This window comes from Marmota flaviventris, chromosome 1 (assembly GCF_047511675.1).
Source record: "Marmota flaviventris isolate mMarFla1 chromosome 1, mMarFla1.hap1, whole genome shotgun sequence".
Lineage (NCBI taxonomy): Eukaryota > Metazoa > Chordata > Mammalia > Rodentia > Sciuridae > Marmota > Marmota flaviventris.
In genome coordinates, this window is record NC_092498.1 from 218833124 (window position 1) to 218855481 (window position 22358).

The 22358-nt window shown below is 64.5% G+C and overlaps 1 protein-coding gene across 1 annotated transcript; it reads right to left on the minus strand.

The window, feature by feature from the left end:
* Window positions 1-1087: 1087 nt before the first annotated feature.
* Window positions 1088-21236, minus strand: Gna15 (G protein subunit alpha 15). The gene is made up of 7 exons (XM_071604115.1): window positions 21028-21236; window positions 13769-13953; window positions 11499-11653; window positions 11073-11201; window positions 7249-7378; window positions 4243-4396; window positions 1088-1852 (listed from the first exon to the last, which is right to left on the minus strand). Exons 1-7 carry the CDS (start codon window positions 21170-21172, stop codon window positions 1626-1628), a joined length of 1125 nt encoding a protein of 374 aa, XP_071460216.1. The 5' UTR covers window positions 21173-21236; the 3' UTR covers window positions 1088-1625.
* Window positions 21237-22358: the final 1122 nt, after the last annotated feature.

Sequence of the window (22358 nt, forward strand, 5' to 3'; positions counted from 1 at the left end):
TCGGGTGGACCCCGGGCCCAGGTGAGGAGGGTGCTTAGAAGAGGAAGAGGCCGGGCCTGGAGGCTTGCAACTCGAATCCCAGCCACGTGGGAGGCTGAGGCAGGAGGATCCCAAGCTCCTGACCAGTCTGGGCAACTTAGTGAGGCCCGGTCTCAAAATCAACATAAGAAGGGCTGGGGAGGGCTCCGTGGGGCGCCTGGGACAGCGCTGGGGCAGGGGGCAGTGGTGGCTCAGTGGAGGTCAAGGCCCTGAGACCAGACAGAGAACCCGGACAGACACTTGCAGGAGGAGAAGCCACGGAGGAGGAGGCGGGCCGGGCACTGCGGCCACGCGCCAGGCGACCCAGGGGCTGGACGGGCAGGGAGGGCCTCCCTCTGTCTCTGTTGCGCCTTCAGAGGGGCTGAAGCTGGCCCTTCGTCCCTGAGCCCGTGCTCTGGCCTCCAGACTAAGAGCCATGTGTGTTCTGAGCCCCCAGCACCTGCCAGCCCCCGCAGACCAGTCACCCCAAAATCGAGGGGCGTCTGGCACCAGCTAGAGAAGCCAGAGACCTGAGGCCACATGGGGTGGACCAGGTCCTGGGTCTGGGACCAGCCAGGGTCCTGAAGGAATCCGGCCTCTGTGGACGCGGAGGCTGGCCCACCAGGGTGGCCAAGCCACTGCCCCAGGTGAGGCTGTCCTGGGGAAGCCGCGTGGGCCTGGGCGCTGCGATGGCCATGTCCCCGCGTGCCACATCACAAACATCTCTGTGAATCTAAACCAAAGTCGTAAAACGTGCGTCAGGTGCCAGAAGGCCAGGGCCACCAGGTGGGCCAGCTCAGCCACCCTCCAGGGCTCCTGGGGACCATGTGGGGGCTGGCTGGGTGGCACGGGGCTGGGTGCAGGTGATGGGCGGTGGGTGGGGTGGGACTTCACCTCCTGGCCCACGGTGACCAGCGACGGGGCGGCGGTGGGGGGGACGAGGGGCACTTCCCTCCCTGGCTTCCCGTGCTGTTTCCCAGACCCCTGCCGCCATGGCACCTGGGCGGGTCGCTGAAGGGGGCATGGGGAGGGCAGGAGGCTGTGGACACACCCCCAGGAAGCCCCGACCTCAGGGTCCTTTCTTTAATGTCTACCCCACAAGGGGGCCCGGTGGAACGCGGGGGAATAAATACAGAGGCTGTTGGGAGCAGGAGAGGGACGCTGGGGCCTCGGGTTCCTCCTCTGCACACCGGGGCAGGACGCCGTGGGCCTGGGGGCTCTGGAAGGTGGCTCTGTGGTGGCCGCCAGAGGCCCCTGCCCGACCACCTGTCCTGGGTTAGCGCCATCGGCGGGGATTCCCCCTGCTGCCACCAGAGGGCGCCAGAGCCCACCCCGAAGGACAGCTCCTTTCCCAGGGCAGGGTGACCCAGTGACACGGGGCGAGGCCCTCCCACGCAGCCTCCCACCCGGGGCCTGACCTTCCCCCCACTCTGGCATCCCCAGAGGCCATTTTGTTCCTCCCTTTCCAAGGGCGTCAATGGAGTCAAGGAGGTCGGCGGGGGACGGCTGACCAGGTGAGGGGCAGAGGAGAGAGGGGCAGTGGCCCTGGGCTGGAGCGATGGCATTTGGGGTCCATCTCCACTGCCCGCCGCCTGCCGGGGGCCTGGTCACAGCAGGTTGATCTCGTCCAGGTAGCGGGCCAGCACCGAGTCCCGCACGTCCTTGAAGACCTTGCGGATGTTCTGCGTGTCGGTGGCGCACGTGTAGTGGCTGAAGAGGCGGCGGGAGCGGGGGCCTCGCTTGCTGCCCTCGGGGCCGTCCACGCAGCTGGTGTACATGCCCGTGTACATGTCCAGGATGAACCTCTTGGCCGCCTCCGCGTCCTGCCGGGGGCCTGGGAAGGGAGGCGGGGGCATCAGGACCCTCTTTGCCCCCTCTGTGGGCATCGCCGGCCACGTGACCCGGCCCAGCCTACGAGAGCCCGCGGGAAGGCTCACAAGGACGCCGTGATGGGAGGGGGCGGTGGGACGTGGTCCTGGGACTCTGGGCTGGACTCGGGGTGGGGGTTCGGGATCCTGGAGCCGCCGAGGCCAAGGGAGGGAGGGACCCCCGTCAGCCTGGGCCACCCCTGGACGGGCACCTCGGGGCTGGGGACGCAGGGCGGAAAGCACAGCGTGACTCGGGCTGCCCAAGGCCCACCCTGTGCTGCTGTGGCTACCCAGCTGCCAACAGGTCAGTCCCCGATCTCCGCCAGCTGGGGCGGTCAGGGCCTGGCGGGGCGGAGACAAGGGGGCTGTCACGGAGAGGGCCCCGCACTCCAGACGCGCCTCCCTGGGTGCCAGAGTGGCTGGGGCTCCAGCTGCAGGTCCTCACGTCCTGGGTTCAAGTCCCGCCTCCCGCTGACCAACTCCGGCTGACAGCAGGTGGCCTCCCGTGTCTGGTCCCCTGCACTGGGCTTCCAGATGAGGACAAAGGGCGCCCAGCCGAGAGCCCCCCTCGGGCGGTCCTCCATGGTGAGGGGCCAGCAGCTGGTGACGTGCTCTGGCCACCGAAGAAGTCCCTCACACCATCCCTCCCCTCCCCTGCTCCCACACCCCTGGGCCAAATGGACCCTCGGGCTCAGCTGGGAAGAGCGCACGGCGTCCAGGCCACTGGCCTCAACCTGGCCTCGGCCTCCCAGACCCTCGACCTTGTGGGTGTGACCGGCAGAACTGGCCTCGGGGCTCCGACGCAGCAAGGCCGGGGGTCAAACCCCGGCAACCTCTCCAGAGGTCATGTTCGTTGACCTTTGACCTGCTGCCAAGCAGGCCCTGCGAGCCTCATCTACTGGGGCTCATTATGATTTGGGGTGAGATAGTGTCCCTCAAACTCTGCGTCCTCGTCGACCTGAGAGTGTGGACTTTGGGGGAGTAGAGTATTTGCAGATGCCATTATTTAAATGAAATGGGGTCAGGCTGACGAGGGTGACCCTAAGGCCACTGGTTGGTGGCCCTGGGGCAAGTGGAGACGCAGGTGTGGTGAGGAGGTGGCCGTGCCACAGGGGCACAGCCATGGAGCCTGCGTCTGTGGACGAGGAACAGCCAGGGGGACGCCCCCCGGGAGGCCGCAGGGCAGCAGGCCACACCCTGACTCCGCCCCCAGGCCTCGTGGGGAGGGTCCACTGAGCTCTGGAACCCTGGTTTTGTGGCCTGAGGCTGGTTGGTTGGGACGGAGCTGCAGCCCGCAAGTATCCCTGTTGATACTGAGAGGGTCTCGCCAAGTTGCCCAGGCTGGCCATCCCCCTGCCTCAGCTCCCCAAGCCGCTGGGCAGACAGACGGGGTGACGGCGCCCAGCCTTTGCTGGTCTCCAAGAGGGCCACCCATTGGTCCTCCATCTCTGGGTACGTGGGGCCCCTCCTTTTGAGCCGGGGCTCACTGGCGTGACGTGCTGGGTGACAGAGTGGGACCAGGGCTATCCTGACTGTCTGAGCCTGGTCTCGATGGCCAGCCCACGCCTGGGCGCCGTCTGTGAACCTGCCTCAGCCATCGTGTGGGGGAGCCCCGGCCACATGCAGCCACAAGCTGGATCCGGGTGCAGCCTCGTGGGGACAGGGGAGGCCGCGAGGACAGGCCCAGCGCCCGCGGGGAGAGCCTTCCTGAGCTGTTCCTCGGCGCCAGACACCCCCGGTCGGTGCCTCGTGGATCAGGACAAACCCAGCCCGGCTCAGCTCTCCCCAGAGCTTGACCCACGAACTCAGGAGCCAAGTGAAATGGCCGCTCGAGCGTGCGGCCTGGGGACTGTTGGGCCCTCGTCACTAGATAGGTAGGACCTGCTCCCGCCCCCTACCCTGGTGGTGGTGCTCGGGGAAGGAGCCAGCCTGTGCCCCTCTCCAGCCAGGCCTGACCTCTAACCCTCTGCTGGACCCGGGGCTGCATCCCAACCTGCTTAGCCAGCCGTGCACGTCCGGGCAGGCCGTGGAAAGCAGCCCACGGCCACGAGTCAAGGCCCCATGGGAGCTGGGGCGCCCGGACCGGGGGCCTCGCACGGGGCCTAGCATGCAGAGGGCCTGGGTCCACCCCACACCATGGAAATAACAAGTAGGTGACGTCACAGCGCCTTCTAGAACTCCTTTCTGCCAACTGCCTCTGGCCTGGGCCTGTCCTCTTGACCCCTCTGCAGAGGGGGCGACAAAAGCTCAGAGAGGTCGGGCAGTGGACGGCGCTGGTCAGGACTCGGTTGGATCCTGTTGCCGCCCTGGGGGCCCTGGCAGGGCCTCTCGGGAGCTGCTGTGGAGAATCACTCACCCCGGAAGCTGGGGAAGTAGGTGGCCAGGTGGGAGGAGGGGATCTTCTCCTCCAGGATGTCCGTCTTGTTGAGGAAGAGGATGACCGAGGTGCTCTGGAACCAGGGCAGCTCCAAGATGGTGCCGAACAGCGCCAGGCTCTCCTTCATGCGGTTCTGCAGGGAGCGAAGGCAGGTCGTGGCCCCCGGACACCCTGGCCCTCGTGGAGGGGGCCGGGGGGGCGGGGAGGCCTGGTGGAGGCTATGCCAGGCCAAGCCGGGTCCTCCCGAGCTTGTGTCCACCTCATAGGGCCATTACAGGGAATTCTTGTAGATGAGGTCGTGGGGGGGTCCTGATCCCATGTCACTGGTGCTCGGGGGAGGACGCTGGGTGACACTGGAGATGTACTTGGCCAGCCACCACCTGGGGGCTCCCCAGGCTCCGCACAGCATCAGGAGCCAGCCCTGCCACACCTGGGCCCCACGTCCTGCTCCCAGACGGTGGGGAATAAGCCATCTTTGACGCCCCCCATCTGGGCAGCTTTACTTCAGAGACCTCAGGACCCTGGCACAGCCCACGTGGCGGGACCCGAGGGGCAGCTGTCCAAGTGCCCTAAAACTCACTCTGTCTCATTCTGAAAGTGGGAGTCCTAGCGCCCGACCCTCAGGTTCCCAGGCTGTTCCTGTGAAAGCCGAGCCCCTGCCAACGGCCTCCAGGTGACCAGGTGACCCAGGGCTCCTGCTGAGCTGTCGGTCAGGGAGACATTCCTGCAGCACCCTGGCCCTGCCACCCCGCAGACCACCGTCCCTGTGGATGGGGACGCCAGCCTGGCAGGTCCCAGTCCCGGGATCGAGGACCCTCAGTGAGTGTGCGTGTCTGCAGGTCCCTGGGTCTCAGTGTGACTTGCTGAGGGTGTGCCTAGGCACAGTGCCCGAGCCCATGGTGTGGCTACCTTGGGCAGGACACTCCTCCTCGTGTGCCTCAGGCAGTGTCAGGTTGGGGTGCAGAGGTCCAGCCACGAGAGGGCAGGAGGGGAAGGGTGAAGCCGCGCCAGGCGTGCACAGGGCCACCCAGAGCAAGGTGCTCCCACGGGCATGGGAGCTGCGGGTGCAGGTCCCCCGGGTTTGCAGGTCCCCGGGTGTGCGGGTCCCCCGGGTGTGTGGGTCCCCCAGGTGTGCAGGTCCCCGTATGCAGGTCCCCCGTGTGTGCAGGTCCCCATGTGCAGGTCCCCCGTGTGCAGGTCCCTGGTGTGCAGGTCCCCGTGTGCAGATCCCCCGTGTGTGCAGGTCCCCCTGTGTGCAGGTCCCCCTGTGTGCAGGTCCCCCGTGTGCATGTCCCCCATGTGTGCAGGTCCCCCTGTGTGCAGGTCCCCCGTGTGCATGTCCCCCGTGTGTGCAGGTCCCCCTGTGTGCAGTTCCCCGTATGCAGTTCCCCGTGTGCAGGCCCCCCATGTGCAGTCCCAGGGTGTGCGGGTCCCCGTGTGCAGGTCCCCCAGCTGTGCAGGTCCCCCGTGTGTGCAGGTCCCCTGTGTGCAGGTCCCAGGGTGTGCGGGTCCCCGTGTGCAGGTCCCCCAGGTGTGCAGGTCCCTCATGTGCAGGTCCCCGTGTGTGCAGGTCCCCCGTGTGCAGGTCCCCGTGTGCAGGTCCCACGTGTGCAGTTCCCCGTGTGCATGTCCCCCATGTGTGCAGGTCCCCGTGTGCAGGTCTCCGTGTGTGCAGTTCCCCCGTGTGCAGGTCCCCGTGTGCAGGTCCCCAGTGTGCAGGTCCCCCATGTGCAGGTCCCGAGTGCAGGTCCCCCATTTGCAGGTCCTCTGTGGGCAGGTCCCCATGTGCATGTCCCCCATGTGTGCAGGTCCCAGGGTGTGCGGGTCCCCGTGTGCAGGTCCACCGTGTGCAGGTCCCCGTGTGTGCAGGTCCCCCGTGTGCAGGTCACACGTGTGCAGGTCCCCATGTGCAGGTCCCCATGTGCAGGTCCCCGTGTGTAGGTCCCACGTGTGTGCATGTCCCCCGTATGCAGGTCCCCGTGTGCAGGTCCCAGGGTGTGCGGGTCCCCGTGTGCAGGTCCCACGTGTGTGGGTCCCCATGTGTGCAGGTCCCCCGTGTGCAGGTCCCCTGTGTGTGCAGGTCCCCCGTGTGCATGTCCCCCATGTGTGCGGGTCCCAGGGTGTGCGGGTCCCTGTGTTCAGGTCCCCCGTGTGCAGTTCCCCGTGTGCATGTCCCCCATGTGTGCAGGTCCCTGTGTGCAGGTCTCCGTGTGTGCAGTTCCCGTGTGCAGGTCCCCCATGTGCATGTCCCCCGTGTGCAGGTCCCCCATTTGCAGGTCCCCATGTGCAGGTCCCCCAGGTGTGCAGGTCCCCCGTGTGCATGTCCCCCATGTGTGCAGGTCCCAGGGTGTGCGGGTCCCCGTGTGCAGGTCCCCCAGGTGTGCAGGTCCACCATGTGCAGGTCCCCGTGTGTGCAGGTCCCCCGTGTGCAGGTCCCCGTGTGCAGGTCCCCCTGTGTGCAGGTCCCCCGTGTGTGCATGTCCCCCGTGTGTGCAGGTCCCCCTGTGTGCAGGTCCCCCGTGTGCAGTCCCCCTTGTGCAGGTCCCCCTGTGTGCACGTCCCCCGTGTACAGGTCCCCGTGTGCAGGTCCCCGTGTGTGCAGTTCCCCGTGTGCAGGTCCCCTGTGTGCAAGTCCCCGTGTGCAGGTCCCCGTGTGTGCAGTTCCCCGTGTGCAGGTCCCCTGTGTGCAAGTCCCCGTGTGCAGGTCCCCGTGTGCAGCTACTTGGGTGTGCAGTCCCCCGTGTGCAGGTCCCCCATTTGCAGGTCCTCCGAATGCAGGTCCCCCGTGTGCAGGTGGCCCTGTGTGTGCAGGTCCCCCGAATGTGCAGGTCCCCCTGAGTGTGCAGGTCTCCGTGTGTGCAGGTCCCCCGTGTGCAGGTCTCCCTGGTGTGCAGGTCCCTGTGTGTGCATGTCCCCCGTGTGCAGGTCCCCGAGTGTGCAGGTCCCCGTGTGCAGGTCCCTGTGTGCAGGTCCCCGGTGGCCCACCTCCTGGCTGTTCTCCTCCAGGCACTGGTCGTACTCGCTCAGCGAGGCCAGGTAGATGAGCGCCATCACGTTCTCGAAGCAGTGAATCCACTTCTTACGCTCCGACTTCTGGCCACCGACATCCACGATCCTGCGGGGACCCAGCGCCTCTGTCAGAGCTCGGCCCGGCTGGGAACGTCCCAGCCCCATGCACCAGGCACTCCTCGGCGCGGCCCAGTCAGGATTGACACCAGTGTGGACGCGCCCCTGGGAAGCCACAGGCGCCCCCTGGGCAGGGACTCGCCTCCCACCAGCTCTAGAGGAGGGAAGGAGGCTCCGGATGGGACAGGCTGTCCCCAGTGTCCATGGCCAGGGGCTACTGCTTTTGCCCACATCTGCGAGAGCCCTGGATCCACCTGGTTCTGGCTGGGTGACATGGGGGAGGTGGTCACGTGACCCCAGGACAATAGAATGGGTTCACAGACTGAGTTCAGGCTGGCCCTGGGGTGTTCAGTGAGGGTTCGATGGAACAGAGGACATCCCCAGACAAACTGTCCTGTCCGTCCCCGGCCCTGCACACCACAACAAAGCCCTCCCCTCCCCCTCTTCCTGTTCCCTCTGCTCTGAAAGTGGGTCACTGATAGCAATCTGCATGTCATTTCCCGGGGGATGCAACCGTCACTCAGGAAATGCCAAAGAGCAGGCTTCACAAAGCCCAGCCAGAAGCCTGAGAGAGAGCAGGGACCTGCCCCCCCCGGACCAGAGGGGACATCAAGGCTGGACACCCAGCAGGTGGACCGCAGTGGGCACTATGTCACTTGACACCTGACACTCCTCAGAGTTCCTCATGCACCATCCCAGAGCAGGATTAAGGGACAGGGCTTGGGCACGGGGCTCTGCAGACCAACAGGGTCGGCAACTTGCCTGGCATGACTAAAAGTGTCACCTCCCCTCCTGGGTCCCTTCCCACTGGGCCTTCACTCTGTTCATTACCTCTCTCCATGGCCTGAGAGCATCCCACTCTCCTTGACTGACACCCGTCTTCCATATGCACAGCGCCAACCCCCACTGCTGAATATCTACCCACCCACCATCCACCACCCACCCACCATCCACCATCCACCCACCATCCACCCACCATCCACCATCCACCATCCACCCACCATCCACCCACCACCATCCACCATCCACCATCCATCCACCATCCACCCACCATCCATCCACCATCCACCATCCACCATCCATCCACCATCCACCCACCATCCACCATCCACTCACCATCCACCCACCATCCACTCACCACCCACCCACCATCCACTCACCACCCACCCACCATCCACCATCCACCCACCATCCATCCACCATCCACCATCCATCCACCATCCATCCACCATCCACCATCCACCCACCATCCACCATCCACCATCCATCCACCACCCATCCACCATCCACCATCCACCCACCATCCACCATCCACCATCCATCCACCATCCACCATCCACCCACCATCCACCATCCACCATCCATCCACCATCCACCATCCACCATCCATCCACCATCCACCATCCACCCACCATCCACTCACCATCCACCATCCACCATCCACCCACCATCCATTCACCATCCACCCACCATCCACCATCCATCCACCATCCACCATCCATCCACCATCCATCCACCATCCATCTACTATCCACCATCCATCCACCCACCATCCACCATCCACCCACCATCTACTCACCATCCATCCACCATCCACCATCCACCATCCATCCACCATCCACCATCCACCCACCATCCACCATCCACTCACCATCCACCCACCATCCACTCACCACCCACCCACCATCCACCATCCACCCACCATCCATCCACCATCCACCATCCATCCACCATCCACCATCCACCCACCATCCACCATCCACCATCCATCCACCATCCACCATCCATCCACCATCCATCCACCATCCACCATCCACCCACCATCCACCATCCACCATCCATCCACCATCCACCATCCACCCACCATCCACCATCCATCCACCATCCACCATCCACCATCCACCCACCATCCACTCACCATCCACCATCCACCATCCACCCACCATCCACCCACCATCCACCATCCATCCACCATCCACCATCCATCCACCATCCATCCACCATCCATCTACTATCCACCATCCATCCACCCACCATCCACCATCCACCCACCATCTACTCACCATCCATCCACCATCCATCCACCATCCACCCACCATCCACTCACCATCCATCCACCATCCATCCACCATCCACCATCCACCCACCATCCACCCACCATCCACTCACCATCCATCCACCATCCACCATCCACCATCCACCCACCATCCACCCACCATCTACTCACCATCCATCCACCATCCACCATCCATCCACCCACCATCCACCATCCATCTACCATCCATCCACCCATTATCCACCATCCATCCACCATCCACCCACCATCCACCATCCATCCACCATCCACCCACCATCCACCACCCACCCACCATCCACCATCCATCATCCACCCACCATCCATCATCCATCTACCATCCATCCACCCATTATCCACCATCCATCCACCATCCACCATCCATCCATCCACCATCCACCATCCATCCACCATCCACCACCATCCACCATCCATCCACCATCCACCATCCACCATCCATCCACCATCCACTCACCATCCATCCACCATCCACCATCCACCATCCACCATCCACCATCCACCCACCATCCACTCACCATCCATCCACCATCCACCATCCATCCACCCACCATCCACCATCCATCCACCCATTATCCACCATCCATCCACCATCCACCATCCATCCACCATCCATCCACCCACCATCAACCCACCACCCACCATCCACCATCCATCTACCTACCATCCATCCACCATCCACCATCCACCCACCACCCACCATCCACCATCCACCCACCACCCCACCACCCATCCACCATCCACCTCCTTGCACCTTTCCAACCTTTCACCCACATTACCACTTCTGCTCTTGACCCTGGGCTGATCAAAACAGCAGAAGACTCGAGCTCCTCTCCTTGACCCTTTCATTGGCCACCATTGCTGGATGACCCCAGCAATGACGCCCTGCCCTGGCCCCTCACTCTGTCTTCAGCTCAACCCTTCATCCAGCCACTTCCAGGTGTCCCCAGGTCCCTGAAACTCAACCCCTGTGGCTTCATTGTCTTACCTCGTCACCCCCATCCTGTTGGCTCCACTGTGACCGTGACAGGAGCTCCCAAGCAGTGTTCTTACTTCCTGTTCCAGTTCTCACACCTGCCTAGTCCTGCCTGTCCTGCATCTGCAACAAGCCTTGGATCTCCTGTCATTCCCATGTGCAAGCCACTGTCCCGGCCTCACCAACCCTTCCGGCCTCTTTCTGACTCTCCTGCCTCCAGCCTTACCCTGACCCTCTAGTCTTCTCCTGATATTGACCAGAGATGACTCCCGAGCTCCCCAAGCCTGGAGGTCATCCCTCTGGCCTAGCCCTGACCACACGGTCTCTGTTTTCTTTTCCCTGGCAGCCCCTTGAGGGTTGGGACTAGTAAACTCCTATCCATCCTTCAGTACCCCAATACCAATGTCCCTCCTCCAGGACACCTCTCCTGGGGCCCTGGGGCCTCGCCCAGGCCCCTCCAGTTGCCAGTCCTGACCAAACAGGGGCTGGAGGAGTCACCCCATTGGAGCCTGGGACCCCAAGCTCCTCTTCACTCCTCAGGGATCCAGCTCCTTATCCCCTCTGCAAGAGCCTTCCCCAGGCCAGCTGGGGGTAGGGACCAAGTTGGGCACTGACCGCAGTTTGGTTTTCTGCACAGAGAAGCAGTACTCGTTGATGCCAGTGGTGGGCATGCGGCTCCGCAGTACGTCCTGTGCCGTGGGGATGTAGCCGTCCTCAGTGATGCGCTCCAGGTGGGACAGGTAGCTGTGGGACAAGAGCCCGCGGCCCGTGTTGCAGCCTGTCCCTTGGCTGTTCAGCCCCAGGAGGTGTGTAAACGCGAGGACAGGCTCCCCAGCCCCGTCACCCTGGGTGTGCAGTGTCACCTCAGGAGTAGGACCACCCCAGGGAGAATGTCGCCCTGTTGGGGGGAGCCATCCACGCTGCCCTGCACTGCCCAGCAATCGGGGGGACTGGCCCCTGGCCTGGGTCCACGGGGGCTGCTCCTCTGTCTCTCCCTGCCCCCAGCCCCCCCACGCCCGTGGCCCGCAACCCCAGACTCACTACACTGCCGAGTCCAGCAGGTGGAACTCACGCCGGCGCTCATAGCAGGCCTGGACGCCAGCGTCCTGCCACAAGTACTGCACGGCCACCGCACAGCGCTGCTCGAACGTGGTCACCTTGTAGGGATCCTGGCTCATGACCAGGCTGGCGTGGTGCTGGAGAGAGACACGGGGGTCTTAGAAGTTCTAAGCTCAAGCTGGGCCCGGTGGCCACACCTGTGATCCCAGTGGCTCAGGAGGCGGAGGCAGGAGGATCAGGAGTTCAAAGCCAGCCTCAGCCTAAGCAACTCAGCCAGGCCCTGACCCTAAATAAAACATAAAAACGGGCTGGGGTGTGGCTCAGTGGTGAGGGCCCCTGGGTTCAGTCCCTGACACCCCCCAAAAAAAAGACCTAGATAAACGGAGGATGTACCATGTTCATGGATTGGGAGGCCTGGTATTTACAGGTTGTTGTCTCTCCATCGATTGATCTGTGGATTTGATGCAGTCCTGATCAGAGTCCCAGAAAGGTAGTGGTGTGTGCGTGTGTGTGTGTGAGAGAGAGCGAGAGAGCAGATACACTGTTAGGACGGTCCTGGAGCAGCCCAGCCACAGAGCAGTCCTGGGAGGGGCCTTCGTGGGTCTCAGAGCTCCCCCAGGAAGCCACGGGGGACACGCGTGTTCACTGAAGGGCAGGTCAGCAGAGCCAGAGAACAGACCAGGGACTCGGCCCCGAGCACATCGCGGCACTGGGGCTGACAGCAGTCAAGGAAGGACGGTGTCCTCGACATGGTGACAGCCCACAGGACAGAAGGGACAGGGAAATTGCCGCCTGCCTCACGCGCTGCACGACCGACCCCCGTGGAAAGTCGAGCCACAGGCAGACAGCGAAGCCGGGCCTAGAGATGGGCAGAAACGGGGTCTCCCCGCAGGACCGGGGTGGACACAGACGCACACAGACAGGACTGGTCAGAAGAGATGGAGCCACTGGACTCACTGGGACGAAGGCTCTGTCCTGCAGACACCGTGACAACAGTGGGAAGGGACCCTCAGGTGGGGGACCAGGACCCGCAGATGGGTCACAGGTCAGGGAGGAAAGGGGCTTTGAAGAGGGCGTGAAGCAGAACATGGGCGGAAGGCACAGCGGCTGAGGAGAGGAGGGGGACGGAGGGGGCCGGCCACGCGGGAGGCCGAGGCCAGCCTGCAGCACAGCAAGACCTGTGTCCCCAGAGTCCAAAGCCACAGGGCAGTGCCCGCTTCTCATGCCACAAGGAGACGCAGCCAGCAGTGAGCTCCGGCCACGGCAGGACCCCTGCACCCCGAGGCCCAGGAGTGGAGGGGGGTCCCTGCTGGGCTCGGGGCAGGTGCTGGAAATGTGGAGGTGGGGTCCCAGGTCACTGGGACTGCCCCAGAAGGGGACAGTGGGACCCCAGCCCCTTCACCTTCCTCTTGTTCAGTCCCCAGCCCCGAGATGGGTGCCCGGGCCCACGGCGGGCCCCGAGCCACAGGCCACACACCATGGACGAGGGGCCCCAGGTGAGCCAGAGTTACCCCCCCTCGTCACTCTCCCAGGGAATAAAGGGCTGGGGGACCAGCCAGCCCGGGGGACCGGCTTCCCGAGCCACCCACCCAACAGAGCGACAGACTTCCCATATCTCCTGAGATGACCCAGACGTCCAGCGAATGGCATGGCCACAAAGCCAAGCCTCTCAGTGGACACGAGCCCAGCAGGCGAGGACAAGTGAGCCCGCGAGAGCTGAGCCCACCGTCCGGTCCCCACTGAGAAGTTCAGACACGGGCCACCCGGGGAGACGGACTGGGGAAGGGGCCTCTGGGAACAGGCCTGCTGCCCGCCCTGCTCCCCCCGGGCGGTGGCCCACGTGCATCTGCCTGGTGACGCTCACTCAGCCTCTGCCTGGAGCCCTGTCTTGCTTTTTTAAATCGTGGACGTTTTTGTGCTTTGATGGGGCTTTTGTCTGACTCTGAGACAGGGCCTTGCTGGGTTGCTCTGGCCTGGAGCCTGCGATCCTCCTGCCTGGGCCTCCTTCCTAGTCACTGGGGGACAGGTGTGGCTCCATGCCTGGTTTCGGGAATCCTAAGTCCCCAAGGTCCCTTGCCAGCCCCCCAGGGCACCACTGCTCACCTCGGACCGGACTGCATTCAAAGCTCAGAGCTTTTCAGATTTCAGACACATCTCGTGACACAAACGGGGACACCAGCTCAGCCCAGGGCTCTCAGGGTCTGGTGGGCTCCCCACCTGGTCTGGGGGTGCGCCCTGCCTCGGGGGCTCACCTGGCTCTCGGGCCTGCTGAAGGGGATCTGCAGCCTGCCCATGGCCTCGATCAGGGCCTGCATGGACACAAAGATGTTCTGGTAGACCAGCGGCCGGAAGCCCTTGCGCTCCTCCTCCGAGTAGCCGTTGCCGTGGATGATGCGCATCTGCTTGATGAAGGTGCTCTTGCCGCTCTCGCCAGGCCCTGGGGACACCCACAGAACCAGCGCTCAGCCCCTGCCACACGGCACCGGGCAGCCAGCCGGACCCTGTCCACACCCTCGCTGTGTGCCCTGGGCTGGTGACGCTGAGCCTCGGCCTCCCCACGGGGAAGTGGTGTGGGGGCTGCAGGAATCCACTGTCCAGTCTCCCCACAGGGGTCAGCACCCTGCGGCCTGCAGGTCCAGCCAACTGCCTATTGCGCGTGGCTGGCCAGTTGACGCCCTCAGTGTGGTTTTCTCCAATTCCGATTCTTGTTGGGGTTGTAGTTCTTGCATTTCAAAAAGACTGAGTCAGAACAGTAGTTCACGTCGCGTGGAAATCACGTGAACATCGCATCCCCACATTCGTGATGGAGTTTTAAAAGACGTTTGTTTTTCAGTTGTAGTGGACACAACACCCTTATTTTACTGATCCATCTCTGTGTGTGCTGAGGCTGGAACCCAGGGCCGCGCGCTGGGCGAGGGCTGCACCGCTGACCCAGTCCAGCCTCACGATGGGTTTTTTCTCTCCCGTGTGGGAAGGGACGCAGCCGCAGCCCAGCCAGGAGCAGAGTTGGCCTGGCACGGAGCCGCAGGGGCCAGGGGCCTGGTGGGGCAGAGACTGCCAGGCCCATGGGGAGGACTAGGTCACCGCTGGTCCTGGTCCTGGCTCGTGAAGAGCCACACAGCTGCTTTGCATCATGACTGCTGGCTAGGACACACAGGTACAGTGATCTGGGGACTGCGGGGGGTTCAGGAAGACCTCTCGCAGAGGTGACTTGCAGGTCGGGGTCTGAGGCCAGGGAAGTCCCTCTTGTGCCAAGATCAGGAAGAAGAGCCTTCGGGGCAGAGGCAGAGCCATGCAAAGGCCCTGGGGTTGGAGGGGGCCGGCAGGTTGGAGGCACAGCAGGGAGCTGTGTGGCTGCAGCAGGGGAGGGGGGAGACACGGGGAGGAAGAGGACGGGCAGGCTGGGCAGGGTCCGGGGCTGCGGGAGGACCTGGGCTTGGACCCTGACGGAGGTGGGAGCCATGGAGGGCTGTGGGCAGAGGAGGGAGAGGCCTGGTTCGGGTGCTCAAAGGCACCCTCTGCAGGGAGGACAGATCCCGGGGGTGGGGCGGGCCTGGAGCCAGAGACCAGGTGGAGGTGACCGTGCTAGTCCGGGTGGGCAGTGATGGGCTCCAAGCTGCCCCCGTGCAGCTGGGGACAGGGGGACGTGCTGGGTGGCCTTGCCTGCAGACAGGAGCAGGGCCCAGGCCTTGCAAAGCCTCCTGCGCCACGTGAGGGTGGCTCGGAGGAAGCTCGGGCCCTCCCTGCCCGCCAGGCTGCGCCTGCACAGCTGGCCCTGGCCTGTGAGCACTCCACTGGGCCACCAATACCCAGGCGGCGGCCCAGCCCCGGGTCCAAGGCTGACGCCAAGACGGCCCTCTGCTTGTCCTTCTCTGCAAAGCCTCTGAGCGTGGAGGGAGGCGGGGCAGGAGCTGGTCGCTGGGCCCTGGGGGACGCTGGCCGGGGCCGTCCTGGGGACGGGGAGTGGGGACAAGTCCTGTGCCTGGCCCCGGAGGGAGGCAGTTAACTCGGGAGGAACTGGGACAGCAGTGAAAAGGGAAGGGCCAGAAAGGGGAACCAGGAGCCGGCGGACCACCACCCGCCACCCGCCAGGCGCCCGCAGCTCCCTCTGCATCTGTGCGGGCGGGCGGCGGCCACCTGGCCTCTGAGCCTTCCCTGGTGTCCAGTCTCTTGGACTCAAGGTCCAAGAAAACGTCTCTCCCGCCGTGAAGGACGTACGTGGGGAGTTGGGGGCTGGCAGAGTGGGAAAGGGCGCAGGCTGGCCGAGGGCGGCCCTGCCCATCGCCAACCCCAGCCATTGTGCTGGCTCCTTGCTTCTCGATCCCCAGAGGCCTCGGCGGGGACAGGAGTCAGCCGGCGGCTCAGGGAAACCAGGCGTGTGCCAGTCAGCTGTGCACGTGTACGCCAGGGCCACTCGGCCACCAGGCCGCTCGGCCAGAGGACTTCCCACTCGTGGGGCCAAGGGCAGATGCCATCGAGCAATTCACACGCAGTGAGGGTGGTGAGTGTGTCCGTGTGCGCTCGCACGCGGTCTGAACACACGCAGCTCCCCGTGGCTGGCTGCCTGTCCCCTACAGAGCCCCCCAGGTCAGTCAGGGACGCCATCGGGGTGGAGCTGACGTCCCATCGCCTGGTGACAACAGAGCTGGGTGCCTTCCTGCTGTCACAGAAATGCTGGTAATGCCAGTCGGGAGGAAGCAGGGCATGTGGCTTGCGGTCACTGTGGCACATGGCACTTGAAGTGGTGACTGGTGGCCATGTGGCTGACTCACGCCCTAAATATAGGAGACTTTTCTGGTCCTGAGGACTGAATGCAGGCTGCTCTACTGCCAACCCACATCCCGAGCCCGAGTTCAGTTTGAGGCAGGGTCTCAGTAAGTTGCTTAGGGTCTTGCTAAGTCTCCCAGGCTGGCCTGGAACTTGAGATCCTCCTGCCTCAGCCTCCAGAGTCGTGGGGAGTCCGGCATGACCGGCATGGCCCCCGCCCGCTGTCCACACTACACTCTGGATCCTTATTTTAGAGCACAGCGTGTCTTGATGGCCTCGAGAGGCCACGTGGAGCGACTGACCTGTACCGTCTTGGTCTGTGCGAACGTGCTCCCACCGAAGCCACCTAGCAATGCGCTCAGCGGGACGTCCCGCTGGGGCGCAGGGGGCAGGGGCAGGAGGATGCTCTGAGCCCAGAGTCCACGGCCCTCGAGACCACGGAGGAAGGAAGGGGGGAGGGAGGCTCCACCTGCTCCTCGTTACTGCACGTGCGCATGTGTGCACATGTGTGTATGCGTGTGTGCACGTGTGTGTGAGCGTGTGCAGAGACAGCGAGTACAGGAAATGGAGCGCCACGTGGCCCTGCACAGAGGAACCCAGGAGCAACTTCCATGGTATGAAGTTATTTCTCAGTAAAAAGTTAGGAGAGGGGCTGGGGACGTGGCTCAAGTGGTAGCGCGCTCGCCTGGCAAGTGTGCGGCCCGGGTTCGATCCTCAGCACCACATACCAACAAAGATGTGTGTCCGCTGAAAACTAAAAATAAATATTAAAATTCTCTCTCAAGAAAAATAAAAAAGTTAGAGAAGGGGGCCCGAGCGCCAGGTGAGGCCCCCGGAGCACGGGAAGGGTTTGTGGGGAGACGTGGGGAGGCCTGCAGTCCAGCCAGTGGACACCAGACGTGCCGCATGACCCCGCCCCACCCCGGTGGCCAGTACAGGAGGGTCTGCCAGGTGCCACAGGGGGCTGGAGGGGGCTGACGGGACCCTGGGGGCCACGACTTCTCTACACATGTAAAATCATGCCAAATAAGAGGTCCCCGGGCGGGCTGGGGCAGGGCGCGGGCCAGCAGGTCGGACCCTCCGCTCCGCACAGAAACACAGACAATAAGGGCTGCCCGTCTACGGCGACAAAAAAAGGTAAAAAAAGAAATTACCTTAAAAACAAGCAAAGGCCCCCAGGCAACAGTGCAGGTCCCCCTCTGAAGCTCTGGGGACCTCCCAGCATGGGCCATGGGGGCCACGGGGGCCACTGCGTCTCAGGCCAGGACTCCCCGCAGCTAGGGCGTGAGACCCCCGAGGGCTCCTACAGTGGACAGAGGCCCAACCGTGGGGGAGACGCCTGCACCCCCAGGAGGCTCCGAGACCCGCGGCCCTCGGCTTGGGAGCCGCAGTGACCGGGGCTGGCCGAGGTGGCCGTGGGCTCCTGGCCCGCGGCTGGTGCTCAGGTGCGCACCCCCCTGCCCAAGCCTCGCCAGGAGAGGCTGCTGCTTGGCCTCTTCTCATGGGGAACTGAGTCCCAGCTGGGCAGGGCCTGCCTTAGGTCTGATGGCCGCCCAGCTCCCCAGGTCAGTGCCGAGCTGGGCCCCTAGGGCAGGCAAGCGCCCGGCGTGAGCTACGCCCCAGCCCCAGGACACAAGGTTCTAACTGAACCCGCTTCGGTTGCGCCTGGCCCTGTCCCAATTCATTGTCCTCGTCCTCACTGCAGCTGGTGTGAGGCCCCAGCTGAGACCCCCGGGTCCCCCTCATTCCTCAGAGACTCCCTCTGTTTTCCACTTCAAGGGGACACGGGGATCAGAGAGCTCAGGTGACGTGCCTAGGACCACACAGCGAGGAGACAGGGAGGAAACCCGGTCCCTGGGCCAGCGTGTCACTGTGGGGTGACGACGTTTCCATGCACACTGGGCCACTAGGCAGTCCCACGGGAGCTGCAGCCGGGGACGGGCTTCGACCTCTCTCCTCCACCTCGGGTCCCCAGAGGCACACGCCAGCGGCTGTCCCGCGGGAGCAGGCCCTGCTGGGGCTGCGCCGTGGACGTCAACCTCCCGTGTTTCATCAAAGGCAAAAATCACGATGATGACCATGATAATTGTTGGCGGCTCACAACGTGGGCTCTGGGACCCGCAGATGGACTGTAGCCCAGAGTCTGAAAAACACCAGGGGACCCTGTCTTTGCCGCCTGTCACCGTCCTGACGCCTGGGACGTGGGTTGTCTGCTCCTGGGCAGAGGTGGGGTCTGCCCTAGGACACTCTGAGGGGCCAGGCTGCGGGAGCAGCTGCCACGGCGGGGGCCGAGCCCCGGAGTCACGGGGCATCTCTCTGGCCTGGGGAGCCAGGCCTGGGGAAAGGGGACAGGAGGCTGGCCACGCGGCCTGGCTCCGGCCCACACTTGCTGCTGGGCCTCAGTGTCCCTATCTGTCACTGGCGTTTGTGGCTCTCCTCCTCCTGAGGGACAGCAGAGCAGTGAGGAGGGCAGACTGCAACCAGCTGGGTCCACCTCCCTGGCCTCCGCCTCCCGGCCCTGCGGACAGCCGGCTCCTCTCTCCCCACGGTTGGGGACAGTCTCACCTCCACCCAGCACTTCGCCAACTTCCTCAAAGGATCAGTCATCTCCAGGAGAAAGCAGTCACTTTTAGATTCGATTCCTGTTTTCAGGGGGGGGTGGAGGCAGCCCCCAGGTGGGGGCAGCCAGTCAGCGGGGGCCGGCAGAGGGGCTCCCTGGTGTGTGGCTGGCTGAGCGCCCTGCGCTGGAGCCACCACGGGCCTTTCCCAGCTCCAGGAAGACGTCACACAGCCCCTGGGAAGATCCTCCGAGTCAGGAACCATCCCTATTCATCCCTGCCCCGCTGGGCTCACCCTACACAGGGCGGGCAGCTGTGGTCCGCGCATGTGTCCACCGTGTAACTGGACAGATGAGCGGTGAGGCCCCCACAAGTGAGGGCGAGTCTGGAAGAGGGTCAGAGGAGAGGCCACAGGACGGCGGCCCTCAAGGCCAGGGTGGGAGACCTCTCGCAGGGTGCTCGGGCTGAGGCCTGCGGGGAGTGGACGCTGGGGGAAGGGGGCCGAGCGCGCGGCGGCCGGGCGGTGGAGCCCGGGGCGCTGCAGACAGCTCTCTGAAACCCAGGAGCCCCTGCCTGCAGGTCCAGGGGCAGGGGCAGAGACTGTCCAGCACCGAGGGCGCAGGGGGCATCACTACGGATCCTACAGGCAGCAGGAGCGCCGGGGTGTTACGAAGGGCGCGTCGCCACACACCGAGGATGCAGAGGAATGGACAGTCTTTGAAAGACTCAAAGGGCCAGAGCTCCCTCAAGGATAAGTTGATGCCCACAAGGCCCCAAGGAGTAATGACACGGATGTGCCTCTGTGGTGAACATCAGAGCTCCGGTTGACGACGTCACACAGAGATGACATCTATTACAGTCACTGAGTCACAGAGACAGAGGTATCGCTTGAAGAAAGAACTTTTTTGCAGAGCTGGGGATTGGCACTTCTTATTTTATCCTGAGACAGGCCTCAAACTTGGGATCCTCCTGCCCCACCGCCCAGGCACTCGGGGTTACAGGTGTGCCACCGTGCCCAGCGGTGATTACAGCCTTAATCAGAGACCTTGCAGGCTCAGGTGGTTTCACCCTTCATGCTACCAAACATCAAGGAGAAAAGCAAATGCTCAGCTCCCAGCAAGGAAGTCAGACACTGCCCCCAAAGGGTCACCGGAAAGTACCAGAGTGCACATGGGCGGGGGGTGCCGGAGTCTGGATTCTGGGCCACACCAGGACGGAACAGGGAGAACTGTGGTAGTTCATGGCGGGTGGAGGCCAGAGTTGGAAGGACTCCCCATGAAGGTGCCACCCCAGCCCTGCCCACTCTGTTCCTCTCCCCCCTCCCGGGGCTGCCTCTTCCCACTGGGCCAGAGAAGAACGTGGCCCCCACAGTGGGTGACCAGCCTTTTTGCCCAGGACAGCCACACATGGGTTCAGAAGTCCTGACCTCCAGTCCCAGCCCAGGACTCGGGGATCCAGGAGACCCTCCAAACCTTGGGTCCTCGCAGTTGGGTCAGTGGCCCCTGAGCAGGGGACAGTCCAGGGAGCAGAGACAAGGGCCCTGAGGCTTCAGAGTTCAGACTCTTGGAGCCTTAAAACCCTGGCCACCATCAACTCCAACTGCCCGCGCTTGTACTTCCTCGCCCCGTTTGGTTGTGCACCAAGCCTTCTTGCCGGAAGTTTCTGTCGCGGGGTTTACCCCATGAATGGGTGCTCCTCGCTGGCCGACCCATGGCCACGCAGACCTGCTTCCCTCCTGCCACCGACTCACTAAATTAGTCTCCAGTGGATGAATGAACGGCCGGCCAGCTAGTCCTGCGGTCCTGGCCCAGGACACCCCTGGACAAGCCCTCCTCCGAGGGCAGCGGCGCAAAGCAGCAAGGGGAGCCTGGCCTCGGAGGTGGAGGAGGAGGCCGGCGGCCCCTCCCTGCGGCCGGCCGGGCGGGTTGTGCACCTGGGCTCATCCTCATTCCCGTGCCATGACACAGGCGGGCAGGGCGTGGTGGGTCTGCCTCGCCGGTGCCCTGCGCCCTGCCGAGCCTGGGCGCGGGGCTGCCGCCCAACCGCAGGGGAGCTCGGCTTTTCGCACGCGGTGCCCGGGCTGTGGCACGGTCTGGCCCGGGACGGCCGCGGCCTCCCCTCGGCCTCGCCAGCCTCGCCCCGGCCTCGCCGGCCTCCCCCCGCCGGCCTCCCCCCGCCGCGCTCACCCAGCAGCAGCAGCTTCAGCTCCCCGCGGTCCTGCCTCTTCTGCTCCAGGAGGATCTTGTTGATCTCCTGGTCGATCCGCGCGGCCGTCTTCTCCTCCTCCGTCAGGCACCAGGGGCAGCAGCTCCAGGTCAGCGACCGGGCCATGCTCGGGGCCTCAGCGGGCAGCAGGCGGCATGGCCCCGGCCGCCGCGCAGGGCACCCAGCGGCGCGCTCGGGACGGCGGGCTGCTCGTCGCGGGGCCCGACGGACGTCCCTGCGGCCCGCGGGGAGCCGGCGCACGAGGCCAGTGCTGGGAGCGGGCGGCGGCGGCGGGCGGGGCCGGGAGGCGGAGGCGCGGCCCCCGCCCCCGCGACCGGCCGGGGCGGCGCGACAGGTTGGCGGCCGCGCGGGCGCAGGGGCGCGGGCCCCGCCGCCGGGACCCCGGAACCGCCGCCCACCGCGGGGGGCGGGCTCCTCGGGCTGCCCAGGGCCCCCCGCCCAGTGGCCCCTCTGCCCTCGGCTCCTGGGGACTTCCCAACGGCAGGCCAGGCGCCACCAGCGGCCATCCACGTCCCACAGCTGAGGAACCCGAGGCACCGGGCAGGGGACACCCAGCCGGGACTGCGGACCGCACCGCAGGGAGCTCACCCCGAGCCGGACACCTTTACCAGCCCGCTGTGCCGGAGCCTGGCCCTGGGCACCGAGGGCACGGGGGAACCTGACCAGCGTTCCTTCAGATGACAAGACTTCCCAACGTTTTAGAAATGCCGGAGCCTGGCCAGCCTGTGGCCACCCCTGGAACTCCAGCAACTCCAGGGGCTGAGGCGCTCAAGTTGGAGGCCACCTCAGCAACTTGGTGACACCGTGTCTCCAGAAAAAAACAAGATCAAAAGGTCTGGGGATGTGGCCCAGTGGTGGAGCATCCCCAGGTCCAATCCCAGTGCAAAAATAAAAACGAAATAAATTCCACAAACATATGGGAGCCTGAGGAATGGCGGCCCATTCTGGGAGGTGCCGGCTGGGGGTGTGGGTTTAAAGAGGGGTGGAGAAACAGAGGTGCAGGGGTGACCCGCGGATCTGGAGGGGCCAGGCCTGGGGCAGGCGAGGACTGGGGATGGAATCTGGGGATCACAGGGTTCTTCCCACCAAGAATTCAAGGCCTCCCTGGCCCCCCCACCCCCCATCCCCCGCTCTAGAAGTAGGACGGGGGTGGGGTTCTGGGGCAGGTGGAAACGGGGCTGCTTTCTAGAGTCACCCCAGGAGGGGGTTCTCCGATCCACAGACCCCCCTGTGTGGGTAAGACCCCCTTTGAGGAGCCCTAGGAAGTTTTGGTTCAGACATCCCCCCAGCT